General features: G+C 40.0%; 1 protein-coding gene across 1 annotated transcript in view; it reads left to right on the forward strand.

Annotated features, from left to right (window-relative positions):
* The first annotated feature begins 610 nt into the window (after window positions 1–610).
* PLCXD1 (phosphatidylinositol specific phospholipase C X domain containing 1) overlaps window positions 611–18,861 on the forward strand; it is a 28,320-nt gene continuing 10,069 nt past the window's right edge. The window contains exons 1-3 of the mRNA XM_036746761.1: window positions 611–692; window positions 6,608–6,744; window positions 10,837–10,965. Coding sequence (XP_036602656.1) covers window positions 611–692; window positions 6,608–6,744; window positions 10,837–10,965 — 348 coding nt within the window. The remainder of the gene's footprint in view (window positions 693–6,607; window positions 6,745–10,836; window positions 10,966–18,861) is intronic.

Here is an 18,861-nt window from a genome sequence, read left to right on the forward strand (position 1 = left end):
TGGTGTTACAATAAACCTCACTACTTTGACTAAAAGAAGGTTCTAGTGATTGAATTCATTCCAGACAGACTCATCCTGTACCCTTACATTTTGGGGTTCCCAGCACCCCAAACCACAACAGTATCACAGGGTATGCACATCTTTATAACCTTTGGGCATAGTTTCAAATTGCTCTCCAGAATGGTTGGATCAGTTCACAACTCCAACAACAATGCTGTAGTGTCCCAGTTTTCCCACATTCCCTCCAACATTTATCATTTGCCTTTTTGCCATATTAGCCAATCCCATCAGTTCTTTCTTAGGGAGTTTTGTTTTGTTTTTAAATACAACAGATAAAAAATTAATTGCTAAATGAAGTCTGGTAGAGACCCCAAAGTTTCCTCAAACTTCTTGGTCAAAATAGGTGGATATGTTATTGTGCTCTTAGTGAGTGGAACTTGAAGAATTCTTTTTCAAAAGAGTCAGTCTCCTATATCAGGAGAATCCTGACTTGCACCACTGTTATTTTTAACAAGCGAAACCTCCATTCCCTTTCTCAGGGCAAAGTCTGTGGAGGAAGGACCCGTACTAAACAGTTGGGGTGTCTAGCTCTTCAGCCTACCTTTAGAACATGGGTGCTACCAATGCACAATGGATGTCTGAGCTGCCTCCCAAACTGTGGGACATCCCACTTCACCATCTTTCCATTCCAGGTAAGCAAACCCTCAGCTGGCATATGCCACTGTTTCTGATCAGGAAGTGCTATTCAGTGGAAAAAGTACTATCTAGGAGTCAGAAGACCTGTGTTTCAATGCCAACTCTGAAACTCACTGAGTCAGAGAACATGTGTTTAAATCTCACCTTTGAAATGTATTATCTGGGTGACCTTGGGCAAATCATTTTCTTAAAAAAAAAAGACAACTTAATCTTTTTGGATCTCAGTTTCCTCATCTGTAAAATGAGGAGGTTGTACTAGATAACCTTGATGTCCAAGATCTAAATCTATATCCCCATGATCATGTTTACCACAAAGGCTTCATTTCTCTATGTTAAAAGTAGCTAATTTTCCTAAGCTAAATGTATGATGGGCAGCCAGGTGGCACAGTGGATAGAGCACTGTACCTGGAATTAGGAAGACCTCATTTTAAATGCAGCCTCAAATACTTACTAGCTGTGTGACCCTGGGCAAGTCACATCACTCAGTTTGTCTCAGCTTCTCCATTTATAAAATGAGCTAGAGAAGAAATGGCAAACCATTCTATTATCTTTATGCCAAGAAAACCCCAAATACAGTCATGAAGAGTCAGACACAACCAAAATGACCGAACAACAACAAATGTGTGGTATGACTTTTCTCAAGGACTGATTCCTCCTCATCTCAAGAATAAAAAACAGTCAGTTTCATGGTTTGCTTCTTCCTTTGTATCATCACAAAAGGAAGGAGGTGTAGGTGTTTCTCAGCAGGTGGGGAGATTCAGTGTGTGGTAGAATATACAGCTGGTGAGTCAGACTCTAAGATTGGTCTCCCCTGAGGGGAGGGGGGCCATCACTGGGGGAACCATGTAGATACTGCTCAAAACACTCTATATGAAGAAAAATCCACCCCCCTACTCCCTAGGTTTTACGTATTAGGTAAGTTAGTCCTTTCATTTTTTCCCCCATTTTTGTAAGGATTTATATCGCTTTCCTCAAGTCATGCTCCAATTGCAATCTAAATTCATTATATTCAGTACTCCCACCTAAATTCCTTTTCCAAGAGTTGGAGAAATCTGACTTCCTGGCCTCTAGCATTTTGGAGTGTTTGCTCCTGGCTCTCCCCCAACTTTGATACCAGAGAAGTGAGTGGACCTTTCCCAAGTGAAAAATAGTTCTGCTCTTGAGAAATTGGGTATAGGTTAAATGACTTTTGCATGTTCATAATGATCACCAGTTAACAAAACACACAATTCAAGGTTCCATGCAAGTATCATTTCTAAGCAGAGACTGCACCACAGAGGAAGTCCTTGGGTTGCCTTTTCCCATGCACCTTGGCTCTCTTGGCCTTGTGGTCCTTCTCAGGTGACACAGTGAGCTCTCAGTCACTGGGCAATAGAATGTTGGCAAGGCCTCCTAGGTCACGTGCAGATGTCTTAAGTGCATGGAGTCCAAGGGGCTTTGAGAACAGGAGCTTCAGGGCACCTGATTATTTTGTCTAAGTCAGATATTAAGGAAAAGCAAAGAGGCAGGTGATAACCCAAGTGGTGTGGGAGGGTAAGGGGTAGAGGAAATAGAGAGAAGAGAGAGAGAGGCTTGGTTGCAAAGGAAGCAGTAACTTGTAGAACTTCTCTTTCTAAAAAATGTGGATTTACATTCATCCTCTTAAAGAAATGCCCCTGGAGGAAAGGGAAACAACATGTGAATTAAGCACTTAGTGATGATTATAGACATGGAATGTTTGAAGTGGAAGGGAATTTAAAGGTAATCTAACCTTCCCTTCCCCTGTCCCTCCCCCATTTTATAGATCAAGAAACTGAGGCTCAGAGGAATTAAGTGATTTATGCAAGGTCACATGGTTTTTAGTGGAAGAACTGGAACTAGAACTCAGCTGTCCTGATTCCCAAACTAGTGCTTAACCCCCTTTCCTCCTGGGGATATTTCTTTAGGTCCCTCTTTCATGAGAGAAGGGGCACTTAGGTGGTATAGTGGATAGAGTTCTAGGCCTGGAGTCTGGAAGACTCACCTTCCTGAGTTCAAATCTGGCCTCAGACACCCCTGAGCAAGTTACTTAACCCTGTTTGCCTCAGTTTCCTCATCTGTAAAATGTGCTAGAGAAAGAAATGGCAAACCACTCCAGTTTCTTTCCCAAGAAAATTCCAAATGGAGTTAGAATCAGACACGACTGAACAACAAAACAACAAGCAACTTCATGAGAGCTGTAGAATCTTGACAAGAATACCATTTCTCTCTAATAACCACATGGGACCTCTTCTGCCTGACGTATGTGCCCATTTGTCCTTGTCCTTTGGACTCTACCTTCTTAGGACCCATTCCTCATTAGAAGCACAGGAAGAGAAAAGAGGGGATAAAGAATAAAGGACTGTGCTGTTGTGGACACAGGTCTTAAATACTTAAAAAAAAATTAAATGCTTTGTTAGAAACAACATTGAACATCTACACAAACAGCTAAACACCTTAGTAACTATTTACATTTAAATTAATTTCAATATATGTAACAACAATGATACTTGCAGCCAGTGTGGCTGTGCAAGGCCAATAACATCAGCACATAGAAGGGTTGCTAGCACAGGTTCTTTAAGAAAGCAACTTTAAGGGGTTAACAATCTCACTTTAATTAAACATAAATATATCATTCACTTAGTTCAGGGGAAAAAGTCAGCACCCTGAACTTCAGAGCAAATACAAACAGAAATTATAAGCAGAAATTATAAACAGAGCAAAATAACACAAATCAACAGACAGGCTTCTATCTGACCATAGCAATACATACACAGTTACCAGAGAAATAAGCACCAACATTTGGGTTTTAAAAGCTGGGAGGGGCCCCAATTGCCACCCAGAGTCTCGTCTGGCCAAATCACCAACACTTTTCCAATGAGTGTGCCCCTCAAACAAAATGCCAACCTCAGAGCATATATATCTAGTTTAGGGCCCTGAAACTTAGCATCTACTTAGCAAAAGGGTGTGGGAAAGATCTTTGATCACTAGCACCACATCATATATATTGTTTCTAATCAATGACTCTTGATTCAATCAAAAGGCAAGACTCAAAGGCACTTGATGGCCTTAGTGCTGAGAAGCACTCCAAAACAAAAGAACAAAAAAGTCCCACCCTGCTTGCCATTACAATCCATGCAGTTTCTGTCTTCTCGATGATGATGGTTAGGGCAAGTTTCCCACATTCTGGTGAAAAAGGGAAGAAATGTAGGCCTTTGAATTGGTTGACCTGAGGATAAGGATCTGTTTTACGACTTAAAGTATCATAGTAGATACCTTTTGGTTGAGAGATGGAAGAACATCCTGAACTTGATATGTGTTTGATTCATGATGACCATCTGAACCTAGTAACCCTTCTGCTGTGACCATAAAATGGCATCTCAACCTCAGCAAAGAAGTCGCTTGTAGGAGTTGGTAGTCATTCCTATTGTCTTAACTGAACTCTTTGGGGGAAAGGAGCCTGACAGAAATTATGGTATCATGGTAAAATGCAGAGCTTACTAAACTTTGAGTCAGAAGGTCCTGGTTCAGATCCTATCTTGGCCATTTACTAGCTTCGTGACTATGGGGAAATCTTAACTTCTCAGAACATTATTTCCTTATCTGTTAAAAGGAGATAATTATACTGGTGCCATCTACTTCATGTTATTGTAGTTTCCTTGGATGAAATAATGTATGTAAATTTCTTTCTTGAAACCTTTAAATGCTACGTAAATTTCTTATTATGTACTTTTCAATAACTTGATTTTTTTAGTTTATAAATTGGAAGGAGTCTTGGACTTGGTAGTCAGAAGACCAGAGTTCTAATGTTAGCTTTGCCACCATTTAGTCATGTGATTTTGGACAAAGTCATTTCCCCTCTGTGGGTTGTTTTTGAAAAAGAGAGGGTCAGACAAGATCTTTTTGTTAGTTCTTCTTGGGTCTGACAGTCAATGACTTTTCTTTCTTTCTTTCTCTCTTTTTTGGAGGAGGGAAGGCCAGGCAATTGGGGTTTAGTGACTTGCCCAAGGTCACACAGCTAGTAAGTGTGTCAAGTGTCTGAGGCTGGATTTGAACTCAGGTCCTCCTGACTCCAGGGCCGGTGCTCTACTCACTGCACCACCTAGCTGCCCCTAATGACTCTTCTTTCTTGACAAGAATATTTATTTGTCAGGACAAACAAGTGCCCCTTTTTTCTATTTGCTCCCCACTATCCCAACCACCTTTATGAATCCTCTGCTTCAGAAATCCCAAGGGAGCAAAAATGAAAGTTTTAAAGATTTTATTTAAATTCAAATTCTGGAGATGATGGCTCTTTCAGGAGATGATGCCCCTATTCAGAAGAAGGCTGAATGTGAAAGAGGGCGCCTGTACTTGCTACTGGATAATTGTTCTGTTTTATGAAAGGAAAGCAGGCACCTTCCCCCTTCCTCCTTACTTTTCCCCCAGCAGCAGGAAGTAGAAGGGTAGTAATGGAAGGTTAATGTAACCAGGGGTCTCTCTGGGATCATGAAAAGCTGGACCAGCTGATCTCAAGGCTCCCTCAATCAATCAGGCCAAAGACTAGACAGAGCCTCCGCTACTTACACTGGATGAGTGACCACAGCCATCATAATCCCATTGACATGATCCCAAAGTGGACTTCTTTATATGGTGTGGAGTTTCACATGTCTCTGGCTTTACTATGGATTTACATTAAATTCTCCCTGGTATTATCCATTTGGCTTACTTTTTAGGGGCTCTGATTAGGGGCATTCACCCTGGAAGCTCATTTGATTCCTCCCTGATGGAAAGTAGTGGATATCACAAACTCAATTCACCACCCATGTTTAGTCCTTATTTTTATTAGTGTCAGGTTATAAACATTTGATGTTTTAATGCATAATTATTATTACCAACTATGGACATCAGGAAAGGGTTCCTGAAGGAGGCTTGGTTGGTTAGGGATTCTATGAGGTGGGAAGTAGGGAAAAGTACATTCTAGGCAAGAGAGGATATGGCTCATGTAAAGGCATGTAGGAGAGAGATGGAATGCTAAATTAGAGGAACAAGAAGTAAGTCCCTTCTGCTGGGATATGTGAAGAGCTACAATGGGATATCAATCTGCAAATATAGGTTGGAGCCAGATTTTTTCATTCATCTATGAAATAGTAATGCCTGTGCTACCTACCTCACAGGGTTTCTCAGAGCAAAGAGCTTTGACAACCACAAGATACTATGGTTTATAAATGTAAACTATTATGTTAAAAATTTAATAACACATTTACAAGCATGTATATATTGCAGGGGTGAAGGGCTCAGGGCACATGGACCAGAAAAGGGGCAGGATGCATGCTCAGATCCGTCCTTCCTATTGCATATTTTATTATTGTCACTTCAGTCGTGTCCAACTCTTTGTGAAACCATTTGAGGTTTGCTTGGTGAAGATATTGGAGTGGTTTGCCATTTCCTTTTCCAGCTCATTTTACAGTTGAAGAAACTGAGGCAAACAGGGTTAAGTGACTTGCCCAGGGTCACACAGCCAGTACATGTTTGAGGCTGGATTTGAACTCAGATCTTCCTGATTCTAGGCCCTGCACTCTATACTGTGCCACCTAGCTGCCTTTCTATTACATATAGTACTAGACTTTATGTGTATTTATACAGCACTATATATACGACTACATGTATATGTATATATATATGTGTGTATGTATATATATACACACATATACATACACATACATGTGTATATATAGGACTATATATGACTATATGTATATATATTTGCATATGTATATTTACACATATATGCACACATGTATATATATATATGCAGGTATATACACGTGTGTGTGTGTGTGTGTGTGTGTGTGTGTGTAGTATGTAGGCTACTGCATATTTTTTAACAGTCCAAAGACGGGAGATAAGACTTCACATCCCTTCCTGTTTGCAGGTAGCCATGATACAATGACCTACTGCTTGAATAAGAAATCTCCAATCTCCCAAGACAAATCAAAGCTCCTGCAGGTGTTAAATAAGGTGATTCCCTGCATCACCCGTCCGATGATATTTAAATGGTCGACGACGCAGGTAATAAGGCTTTCGATGTTCTTAGGCTCCGATGAACTGTCGGCTTTGGCACTGACGCACACAGCTGCTGCCGTCCTTTCGGGGTCACTTAGGGATTTAATTGCCCAAGAAGGGATTAGAATGCCACCCATGAAGAAGAGCAGAGGAAAGGCGTGAGGCTGGGACGAGCCTGGGGGCCCTTCTAATCTCTGGACTCTCCTGTTCCTTTCCTTACGTTGAGGTCCTCTCACCTTCTTCCTTCCACTAGCCTAGTTCTTTCAGTTGTATTTCTTTCTGCGGGCCGAGTTCTCCTCATTGTTTGTTTCACTTCATTTATATGGCACTTTAAGGTTTACAAGCTGCTTTACAAATATAATCTCATCTTATCCTCACAATGACCCTGGGAATGTACATCCTGTTATTTATTACCTTCATTTTACAAATGAGGAAACCGCAGCAGACGGGCTAAGCGACTTGCCCATGGTCACACAGCTAGGTGAGTTCGGACTTGAACTCAGGTCTTTCTGACTTCAGCACCAGTGCTCTATCCACTGTGACATCTGGCTGGCTACTTTCTTTTTTTCTTTTTGGTTTTTGGAGGAGGGAAGGCAGGGCAGTTGGGGTTAAGTGACTTGCCCAAGGTCATACAGCTAGTAAGTGTGTCAAGTGTCTGAGGCTGGATTTGAACTCAGGTCCTCCTGACTCCAGGGCCTGTGCTCTACTCACCGCATGACCTAGCTGCCCCATGGCTGGCTACTTTTATGTTTTGTATGTCCTGTCCCTGCACCTGATAGTAGGCACCTGAGCCCCTTTCTTTGATTCTAGGAAATCCTTCCTTCTCTGAGTACTTTTTCTTAGATAAACCGGTTGCCATGCTAACCTAGAAGAAGGCTCTCCTGTCCATTTGAGAATGTGAACCTGTTTTTTTTTCTGATTACTGTATGGTGAAGGGGGGTTTTGGTTGGCTGCTGAGCTGGGACTAGGCATGCAATTCACCCAGCAGCCAACCGAAATGCCCCCTTCACCACACAGTAATGAGACAAGAAAGGTAGAAAGGGGCTGGGTGTGAAGAGTTTAAAATGCCAAACAGGATTTTTACAGTTGATCCTGGAGGTCATAGGGAGTCACTGGAGTTTATTGAGTAGCAGAACAACATGGTCAGATCTACACTTTATAAAATCACAGACAGCTGAGTGGAGGAGAACTGAGGAAGGGACAACAATTAAAAGATTATACTGCAATAGTTTAGATAAGAGGTGATGAAAATCTTTCAATGAAGATGGTCGCTCTGTAAGTGGAGAGAAGGGGCTATGGAGAACGATGTGGAGAGCCAGCTATATCCTGTTTAGGCCTCTCAGACCTCTGCAAGGCAGCCTCCTAAGCCTCTGCAAGGCAAGCCCATTTGAGGATAGGTCTATGCAAGGCAAGGCCATCTAAGGATAAAAAGACGTGGCAAAGAATACCTGCCTTCGCAGCTGCTAACTTCATGGGGAAGAACAGAAATGTTTCAATATGACTAGCATTGAGGGAACAAGTGTTTCATACCCAGGAACAAGGAGATTAAAAAGTATTACTATGTTGATGCATTACAGCATTGTAGTTTTATGAGAAGTCAGAATGACTCACCAATTAACCTGTATAAAAGGCTGTCAGTGTCCCCATTAAAATCATTCTATAGCCAGACTATGACTCGCCTAGCCGTGTGTGTGTGTGTGTGTGTGTGTGTGTGTGTGTTAATTACTTCATCCTACACCATGCACTGCTGCTGGCAAGGGGCCATATATGAGTTGTGAGAAAAGAAACAAGATTTGACAACAGATTGGCTATGTGGGGTAAATGGGAGTGAGGAATAGAGGTGGTAAGCCTGAATGACTGTAACAACAGTGTTGCTCGCAGCTGCTGTGGAGGTGTAAGACCAATAACACCAGCACACAGGAGGGCTGCTAGCATAGGTTCTTAGATCTGCTTTACTAAGGAAAGCAACTTTAAGGGGTTAACAATGGTACTTTAATTAAACATACCTATATCATTCACTTAGTTCAAGGGAAAAAGTCAGCACCCTGAACTTCAGAGAAAACACAAACAGAAATTACAAATAGAAAAAAATAAGACAAATTAACAGACACGCTTCTAACTGACTGACTATATCAATTCATACAGTTACCAGAAAGAGAAGCACCAATATTTGGGTTCTCAAAGCTGGGGGAGCTCCTTAACGGTGGCCAAGTCACAGGAACACTCTTCCAATGAGTGAGCCCCAAAGCAAAATGCTCATCCCAGAGTATATATACTTTTTCCAATCAAGGACTCCTGATTCAATCAAAGACTCTTGATTCAAACAAAGGCAAGACTCAATCAAAGGCACCTGATTGCTTTAGTGCTGAGAAGCCCTCCAAAAGAAAAAACAGCAAAAAGTCTCACTTTACTTGTCATTACAGTGACTGAAAATACAGCAATCTGCTTGACAGTAATAAGGAAGTTTGGAAGAGGCATGGGGGTATGGCGGAGGAAGATGTTTTGAACACATTAAGCTTGAGATACCTATGGGACATCTAGTTTGAAATGCCCAAAAGACAGTTGGTGATTCAGGACTGTAGCTCAGGAAATATTAAGGCTAGATATATAGATCTCAGAGTCATCTGGATAGTATTGACAACTGGAACTTGATGGGACCATCAAGTGGGATGGTACAGAGGGAGAAGAGAAGGAAGCCCAGGACAGAGCCCTTGGGGGCACCCACAGTCACTGGATGTAACAGGGAAGAAGATTTAGCAAAGGATGACGAGTCACAAAGGTAGGAGGAGAACCAGGAATTGAGGAAAACAACATTAAATTACTAGGGGTGGGGAACCTGTGGCCTTCTAGGTCCTCAGGAGCAACCTTTTGACTGAGGCCAAGTTTTACAGAACTAATCCTTTTATTAAAGGGATTTGTTCTGTGAAGTTTGGATTCAGTCAAAGGGTTGCACTTGAGGACCTAGAGGGCCACACGTGGCCTTGAGGCTGCAGGTTCCCCACACCTGGATTAGGCAATTAAATATCACTGGTAGGTAACTAAGAAAGAGATAACTTGAGAGAGTTTCAGTTGAGTGATTGTGTCAGAAATTGATATAATAAGAGACTGATCTCTAATTTTAAATGGATCAGGGGTGATATTCCTCAGAAAGGAACCAGAGTCACGTCTAACTCTGGGATGTGTCCCACTATGGCAAATCAATCACCCCTGTACACAAAATGCCATCTTTGACCTCTGACTTAGTTATCTCTGTCTAGGCTTCCTGTCTCTCACTTGGATCTTTCTTTTCCACTCATATGTGGATGGAGGGCCTTGAAGGTGAATCCTCAGTTCAGATTTTTCCTTGTTTAATAGCATCTGGTTAAGACATTACCCCTAATCCAAGTATTTTTCTAACATCTCCTGGGTCTAAGGCTCACCAAAGATCTCTTGGATACATCACTCCATGGGATCTTGGGGCATCTTCAGTAAGCAGATGATGAGGAAATTCTATAGGCTTAGGTGGTGTTTTTTTGTTTGTTTGCCTAAAGTGCTTAAATTTTTAAAACTCTGAGTTTATTGAACACCAACAAACCTCTACATTTTGATACACAAAGAATGTGAATTAGGATTGTATCTATAACCTTGAACCTCTACGTCTGTCTTGTCTTATTTGAAGTCTGTATTAAATCTATCACAACAGTATTAACAATCGCAGTGATTGTATCTCCTTATGAACTTCCTCTCCTATATATTTTTTTAAACATTTCACTAAGGATCTTTTCTTTTGTATCATCGTTACTAGCTTTCTTCCCCATCCTTGACCTTTACTAGCTGTGACCATGGGCAAATCACTTAGCTCTCTCTGAGACTCAGAAGGGTGGTGATCTATATCACAGATAAAATCACAGTTATAGGTGGTTATTTCTACCGTAGCCTACATTATTATTACTGTGTTCTATTCTTACAATACTATATGCCCTGCTGAAGCTCAAAAGGTGCCCACGAAGGCACAAAAAATAGTTTTGTCTGTTTCACAGACTTCTGGTGATGCAATTGTGAAGAACTAGGTGTTCCTTGCAGTGAACAAAAGTATTTATGGTGATTTCTACCTTGTAGGCACTGAATATAAATGAACAGCTGGATGCCGGAATCCGGTATTTTGATCTGAGGATTGCTCACATGATCGATGGCTCTGAGAAGAATTTGCACTTTGTACACCTTGTATATACAACAGCCTTAGTGGAGGTACTGAAATGTGGAGTGAAACTGATGAAGAGTTAAGATCAGTTGACTTGATATAAACTGAATTTTAAATTGGGCCATGAAACTTCATCCAGGTTTGGATTCATCAGATACCATTTTGGTTTTTCTAGATGTATCCTGTTGGAAATATATAAAGACATTTGACCTTTGATCAATCTTAGTTCTTCAATCAACATTGATTTCCAGGGAAACAAATCTCATATGAAAAGGATTGATTTTTTAAAATAATGTGCCAGCTTCTTCCAAGTGTCCTAGCTCTTCCTTGATAGGAAGTTAAGTGACTTAGGAAGCAATGTAACTTGTACATGTCAGTATTTATTATACTGGGAGAGCTCTCTAGCCTACTAAAAGAAAAGCAACTATGATGCATGTTCTTTGTTCTGTGAGTCTAAATAGGCTAATGGAGGGAGAGGAGATAATGTTATTTTTTCCTTGAATGGTAGAAGAGAGGCTTACAGGTCACAGGAGGGACATGCAAGGTCCTGAATATTTTCTAAGTGGAGCAATCAATTCACCTATTGTATGGCTTTATCTGTGGCTTTGAGAGGTAGGTGGAGAAACACTGGCCCTGATGGCTTCAGAGATGATCAGCATGGGAATCATGACTAATCTCAGCCCAGGTGGTAGAGTCTTCTTTCCCCTTTAACCTTTCTCCGTATGGAAGTGGAGATTTAGCAGAATATATGTTGGCAAAAGAACTTTTGCAGGAAAGCAAAGAAAGAACATCTCATGTAGTCTGAAACCTGGTTCCCACAGGGCTATGTTTTCTACCTTTGTCTTTCATAAATGAAATCTGTTCATGTCAAGGTGTTATACCAGAAGCAAGTGAGACACGCCACAGAGTATAAGTTTTGAATGGAGAAGTTTATTAGCCGGCGGTCATTCGGGGAAAATTCCCAAAGCAAATGACAACGTTTAAACTGAGAGGGTAGTTTATATAGACAATACAGGATTCAGTGCTTAATTATCTCTTAAAGTTTACATATGTTACTTTGCAGACTCAGCAAGCCTGTGTTATTTCACTTTTTATGACCATGATACGTTAGAGGAACCTCCTGAATAGATTGTAAATACAACATATCAGATAGTTGACAAAGTGTCAATTGGAATTACAACCCAGGATCTCTGTGTCCAGTTTGCCATACATCCCACAACATGACTCATGAGATAAGAGCTAGGAACAGTCTCGTAATTCAAAAGAATATCTGGGGCTGAGGCTTTCATCCTTCAAGGCCATAGGCAGACTGAGGGATGCTCCAGGTGGCTTTGTTGAGAGGAGAGACAGAGTTGTCTCTCAGCTCACTCAGACAAAGGAAGATCGTTAGGCTTTCCTGGTAATTAGCTTACATTCCTTGGAAGAGTCTTAGGGACCCAGGACACTCTTATGCAGACTGGGGTTTGCAGTTAGTGGCTGGGGGCAGGGTTTTTCTAGCAATAGCTGGCTACTCAGGTATCACATCTCCCACTTCTTTTATGGAACATTTCAAATATTTGAAAAGGAATGACTTGATTCAGAGCACCTGAGGTTTGGGCCACTAAGACAGGGACAGAATTAACATGAGAACGAATAAGGTTGGGGATATGAGAAAGTAATCAGGAACCTATAGTTACAGACAGGATCAATAAAATGAGGGGGGGGGGCCAGCCAAAGTGCTAGCAGGGTGGTGAGCCAGGGGGGACATTGGTCCCCTGAAAATCACTCAATATCAGCTTAGGCTAGTGCTAGGTGAAAAGCTTGCAGTAAAATTCCCTAAACGCATCCTGTAAAGCAGGGGTTTGGGAAGTAACTGAAGGCTTGCATATAGTAACAATAGAGGGCAAGGCTTCAGGCAGAAATTCAGAAGCTTCTTCAATTAGAGTGGCTGTAGCAGCCAGGGAGTCTAATTGTTTTTAAAACAGGCAACTGGCTTAGGCAACTAAGGACTGCATTAGGACTCCCAAAGCCGGTGCTCTCCTTTCATCAACATGCCAAGTGAAAAGTTTGTAAACACAAGGGTCAGTTAAAGTATACACCTGTAAAATATTAAGCAAGGTGCTCCTCTCAGGATTAGGGTCTCATCCCTCAATGACTAACAAGGGAAAAATATCCTTAAGTAAGTCTGATCTGGCCTTGTCAACAGAGGCAGGGGTATTTCCTGAGCAAAGTTTAGAGAACCCAGGTCCTGGATCTTCCTCCAGTTACTCATTAATTCAGGCTACAAAATGGTGTAAAACATTCCACATTTCCCCCTTTTGGTCAAAGGCAAACTGAAGGTTTCGCCTGAAGACCAATTAAGGTAGGGGAAAAAAAAACCTCTACCTTAAAAGTTCTAAAAATCCTTATCTAGGTGGATTCAGGGTTTTTTTTTTTTCTGTGTGTGGACATCCCCAGAGATGGACAGTAATTATAAACTACTCGTAAACAAGCAGGGGGAGCAAATTGCAAGGGGGATCAGTAGGGAGCACAATGGGGAAACTAGAGCACCCGAGTAAAATAAGCTAAAGACACCAAAGGTACAAGTAAACAGTCTTGGGAACGCAAGGGACTCAGAAAGAGAGTTGTCCTTCGTACAGGTTCTGGTCCAGAGTCTCGGGAGGGGCTGCCTGCGTCTGTTGCTGTCCCCTTCAGGCTCCTTTGAAACCGGAGGGCAAGGTGTCCTATGGGCTCAGATGTCCACTTGGGATCAGGGGCAGATGTGACAGAAGGATCAAGGAGTCCATCCACAAGTTGGCAGCTGTAGAAGTAGTCAGATCTGATAGGAGCTTCCAAAATACATATGATTTGATAATTGAGAGAAAAACAGCACAACATAGGTCTCAGCCACACAGGGCTAAGTTCAAACAAATACAATACCTAGATAGTAAAAGAGAATTCTGCTTCTCTGGTTCAGATCTAGAAATTCTCAAACAATTCTAACTTAACATAACTTAGTATAATCACTTAAATTTGGTTCTCCTTCTTTTAACTTCAGAGTATTTCAGTTCATATATCATCTACTGTTTCTGTCCTTATCTAAATTTTGTACCTGGTATAAGAATCCTTTAAAATATGAAGGTCCAACCATAAATTGAACTCATATTCCTTTAAAATCATCAGACAGATACCTTACAAAGGAGATATAATTTCACTTGTAACAATATCTCATACAACTTCCTTGTGCAAAAATCCACATTTAAGATCTTATTACCAAAACATACTTATCAGCTCGAATTTCCAGAATTGATAAATTATGGAGCCAGCCATACACATCTGTATATAATTTTTAGGGGAATTGCCTTTTTCAAAATTTGCTATCTCTTCCTTCTCCTAGACATTGATCACATTACATCTTTGCCTTATTTGCTTTGCCTAATCATTTCCCCCTTTTGGAGGATGTTATCCCTATATTATTTCAATGTTTTATTTGGCCATGAACATAGGTTAAAATTGTAAGCTATTCATACCTGTATCCTATTATAATAACTCAGAGATATTTCAATATTCTTCTATTACCTAATAGATTTAGCATAGTGCTTACAAAACTTCTTGTTAATATAAATTTGCTATGAAAGAAACAAGGGACTATGTCATATATCTTAACAGAAGGAAAGAACTTCCTCAGCTCTGTTTGATTCCAGGCACCAGTCATATCTGATAGCCAATCTTATAGTCACCAGGTGCTGAAAGCAGGGCTTAAGAGTAATCAGGTGGAGACTTTCCTTTTCAGAAAGGAAATAGCAGAATTGGGAAATAGAGTCAGGATGATCCTACCTAGGCTGTGTCCAAGGTCGTCTTCAAGACTGTTTCCCAGGCACAGACCTTTCAAGTTCTCAGCTTGCAATGCCCACCATACTACTACTGGCTTCACGTGACCTAAACCTGTAATCAGAGCTTAAAACAATATTAAATTGTAGTCCCATAAAATCTTAAATAGCAAATAAATATCCTTCACATGAGACTGTCCAAATGTCATTGAGCAAATAATTATCAAATCAAGCTACATAACATTTCCAGCTTCTAAATACTTCCTCACACTCTTTCCCAACTTGCTAAAACCATCTGAAACTACCATTCTCAGGACAGGGGAGGCTTAGCTAACTCCCATCTGTCCCCTAACTTTCTCATCTGCCTTTCGTATCCCCTCAAGCTTTTATTTACCTTTCCAACCTATTACTCAGTGTCCCTTTACGTTACAACCATAACACAAAACAACTCATAAGTTAGTACTCTTTACTGACATAACTGTGTATACTGGAATCCCATTCCAGTTTGCTTAAACAAACAAAAGAGGTTAATGACTGACCTCACAAGTTGATGGATTTGTCCCAGTTAATTCCTTCTGGAGGAAAAAGGAACACTTCAGGAATTGAGTCTTATACACATTGTTAAGCTCTAACTCTCGCTTAAAATCACAAAAATATTTTCCAAAATACTTCTAGAATTGTTTACCTAAACTGAAGAGGTCTCTGATTTAGTCGCAGTAATTAATTACACTATTTGTGTCAATACCCAATTGCTCTTATATCACTTCACAACATCCAAGAACTCTATCTCGCATAAATACAATACAACTTTAAAATCCCAGTCTTAGTCTATGGGATAATGATTCAACCCTACATCATAAAACTTCTCTTCCCTTTCTAATTATTCTCATTAACACTTTAGAAACCATATTATCTTTCATTTGACTATACAAGAGTGCCAATATAACCAGTCATTTAATTAAAACAACAAGATTTTACATATTTGCATTTATCCAATTTCCCATTTTTTAAAACAACTTCTTTCACAACGGTAACAAATTCTGGCAGATAACTTCCCTTTTGTCACTACCTGCTTATTTCTGATTAAAGAGATCTGCCACATCATCTTCCCCTGAGGGTGGGTTCTTTCCCATCAGATGGCAAGCTTCACTAATAAGAACTGTATCCTTAAGACCCACATCCTCCTCGAAACCTAATCTTATCCTAAAAACATCACCTTTGCTGACTTTAAAAAGCCAGGTTTGAGACCCCTACTGTTCTTTCTTTCAGTAAAAACTCAAATCCCAGTAATTGTTGCCCCTCCCCCTTCCTTCTTAAGGCAAAATAACCTTTAAACATTTGGATTCATTCACAAATTAGTCCATAAACCTCCAGATTAACATATATAAATATATATTTTTAAAATAATAGACATCTCCTTCTTTTTCCTTAAAGCAAATTAACCCTTAAATGCTGGAATTCATTAACTAAGTTGGTGCCAAATGTCCTCATTCTCAAATATTGCCCAGAATTCCTAGGTATTACAAGTTCCTTAGTCAAAAAGATGTTGTAATGGGGATAACACTTAGTTTCTATACCCAATTAAGTTAGCTTTTATTACAATAACAAAGTTTACCAGGACCCTTAAAAACTTTGTTCATAGGAATCCCTCTATCCTGAAAACTTTCACAAGATTGAATATCTAAACGTCCTCAGTTCAGTTAACAACCTCAATTTCTTAATTAAGTACAATTCTTAATCTAACCTCTAGATTACAAGAGGAATTTTAATCACTAGTGGTAACATTCTTAATTTCTAAGGCCCAATACTCTTAGCATAGTAAAAGAAAACATTACTGTTTATAAAACCATATTTTAACAGTTCACAAGAGAACCCAAAAGGCCTCTGCACAAATTCCTGACTTATAGCAAAAACAATTTCAATTGAACTTCCTTTTAAATAAAGACAAAACTTGGAGGTTTATAATTCCTTAAGTTACAGCATTTGTCCAGCTTCTTAACCTAATGCAACTTTAAGCCCTAAACATTATTATGTGTGTAAAGTTTGAACTACTCATTTCTGTCTAGGTAAGTACATTCTAAACCAAATATGACAGTTTAAAATTACCAAATTCTCATCACATCCTCTAAGAGCACTCAATTCACATATATCAAACTCGGATTAAAATTGCATAATAGTCTTTTCAAATTACAAAATCTAAGAATTTTAGAAATATAATTTTAGAAGTACAAAAACAATAAATTTCAGATTGCAATTCCAGACTATCACATATAGGAATTATTGATCCTATTACTTCTGGTATTTCTATATTAATATATTAATATACATGCATAACATATATCAATACATTAATATCTTAAATACACTTTATTTATTTAACTGTATATTCTCAATCAGGTAACAAGTTTCTTTTAGCTTCAGCTTCCACAGTCTTTCAATGTGGAGGGTTGGGGGAGGGATGTGGCCAGGAGCAACATCCCCCCCACCTAAATTTCCCCATACAAGTTTTCTCTTTCTTTCCTAATTCTTGACCCAAAGTACCTCAAACATTTCAAGTGAATAATCAATTACATACTCTCCCAGCTTTTATTATTTTTAGAATCTAACCACCCCTTAATTCAGAGCCCATTTATCAATTTAGGTGAGCAAATTTCTAAATCTCTATGCACAGAGAATCTTCCATCTCGTCTTTAAACCACCAGATATATGCTCATAAAAACTTTCTCTCATGGAAAGTGTGTTCTCATGGTTAATATCAGTATTATTAATTATTCACTTGTTACAACCACATATAACAGTTCCAAATTTTATCACATATAGAAATTATTCAACTTATTATTTTGGTATCCAAAAAACTACTTCAAAGGTTAACAATTATATGAAATCAGAGAGATAATAATGTTGTGTCTAAAATATAAACAACCATCATTATTATTTCCCTTTGCAAATCAGGAAACAGGTCAAACAGAGATTAAAATACAGTTTGCAATTGGAACAAAAATGTGAAGTTACCTAGAGCAGAAGCTGGTATCCCAATGGTGACAATTCTGGGAGGCAGAAAGTCCAAATCCATCTACCTCGCCCTTCCCCCATGACCGCAGAAGTTACTGAGCCTAGGGCAGTTTGCAGCTTCTGAGGACAGAGTGGGCAAGATGCAAAGGACCTGGATGGCATTTCCAAGCTTTGCCAAAAAAGGATGGGCTACCCAGGGGCACAGGACTGACTGTTAGTCTGTGAATTTCTGTCCTTCTCCTCCTTTTTACCGGGTGGGGAAGGGTGATTTAAGTTTTCCCTACAGCTCTCCTGAGTTCTTCTAATCTGATCTGAGAGGAGAGGAGTTTGTTTTATCTGCTCTAACTTTTACTGCAGCCCTGAGACAGGATAACAATGGTGAAAAATCTCAATGAAGTAAACTTCACCCCTTGCTTACTCCTAAAAAATCTTTTGCACTAGAATCTAAGGGAAAAGATTCCCTCCTAACTGTGATCAGGGACAAAGACAAATGCGAGAGTCCCATAGAAAACTTTAACAGAGGTTTTAGCCAGAAGGCATTCATTGGGAGGAGGTCTTTCAGCAAGAGGAGCTCCTGGAATGAATTTACAATTTCAGGAGTTCCCTCTCCCGGAATTCAACTAACCAATTTCCAAACTTTTTAACAATTAAAACCCAGAATTTGCCAAAATTTTAACCCTTTTTCTTTCCGTTGTAGCTCTAATTTGGCCACAAATAGAACCACAAGGGAAAAAAAAAAGTCTTTGTTTCCCTAGTTGCAGCCTGAAATCTCTGGCTGCCTGCATTTCAGATTTTTAACAAAACATAGACATTTCACAATTTGACATAGACACACGAACAGAGACGAACTCAAAACGTTAACAAAAAACACAGTGTGGATCGAATTGAAGGCTAAACAGGTCCCCTCAGAGGAAAGAAAAGTGAACCAGATTTCCCCCTTAGGGATAGGACCCCCAATCTCCCCACACCCAACACAAAACAGAAGACCAGATGGCATGAGTTGGTTGAGGGCTAAACAGGTCCCCTCAGAGGAAAGAAAAGTGAACCAGATTTCCTCCTTAGGGATAGGACCCTCAATCTCCCCACACCCAACACAAAACAGAGTTGAGGCATGAGTTGGTTGAGGGCTAAACAGGTCCCCTC

The sequence above is a fragment of the Trichosurus vulpecula genome, chromosome 2, assembly GCF_011100635.1.
Source record: "Trichosurus vulpecula isolate mTriVul1 chromosome 2, mTriVul1.pri, whole genome shotgun sequence".
In the NCBI taxonomy this organism is placed as follows: domain Eukaryota; kingdom Metazoa; phylum Chordata; class Mammalia; order Diprotodontia; family Phalangeridae; genus Trichosurus; species Trichosurus vulpecula.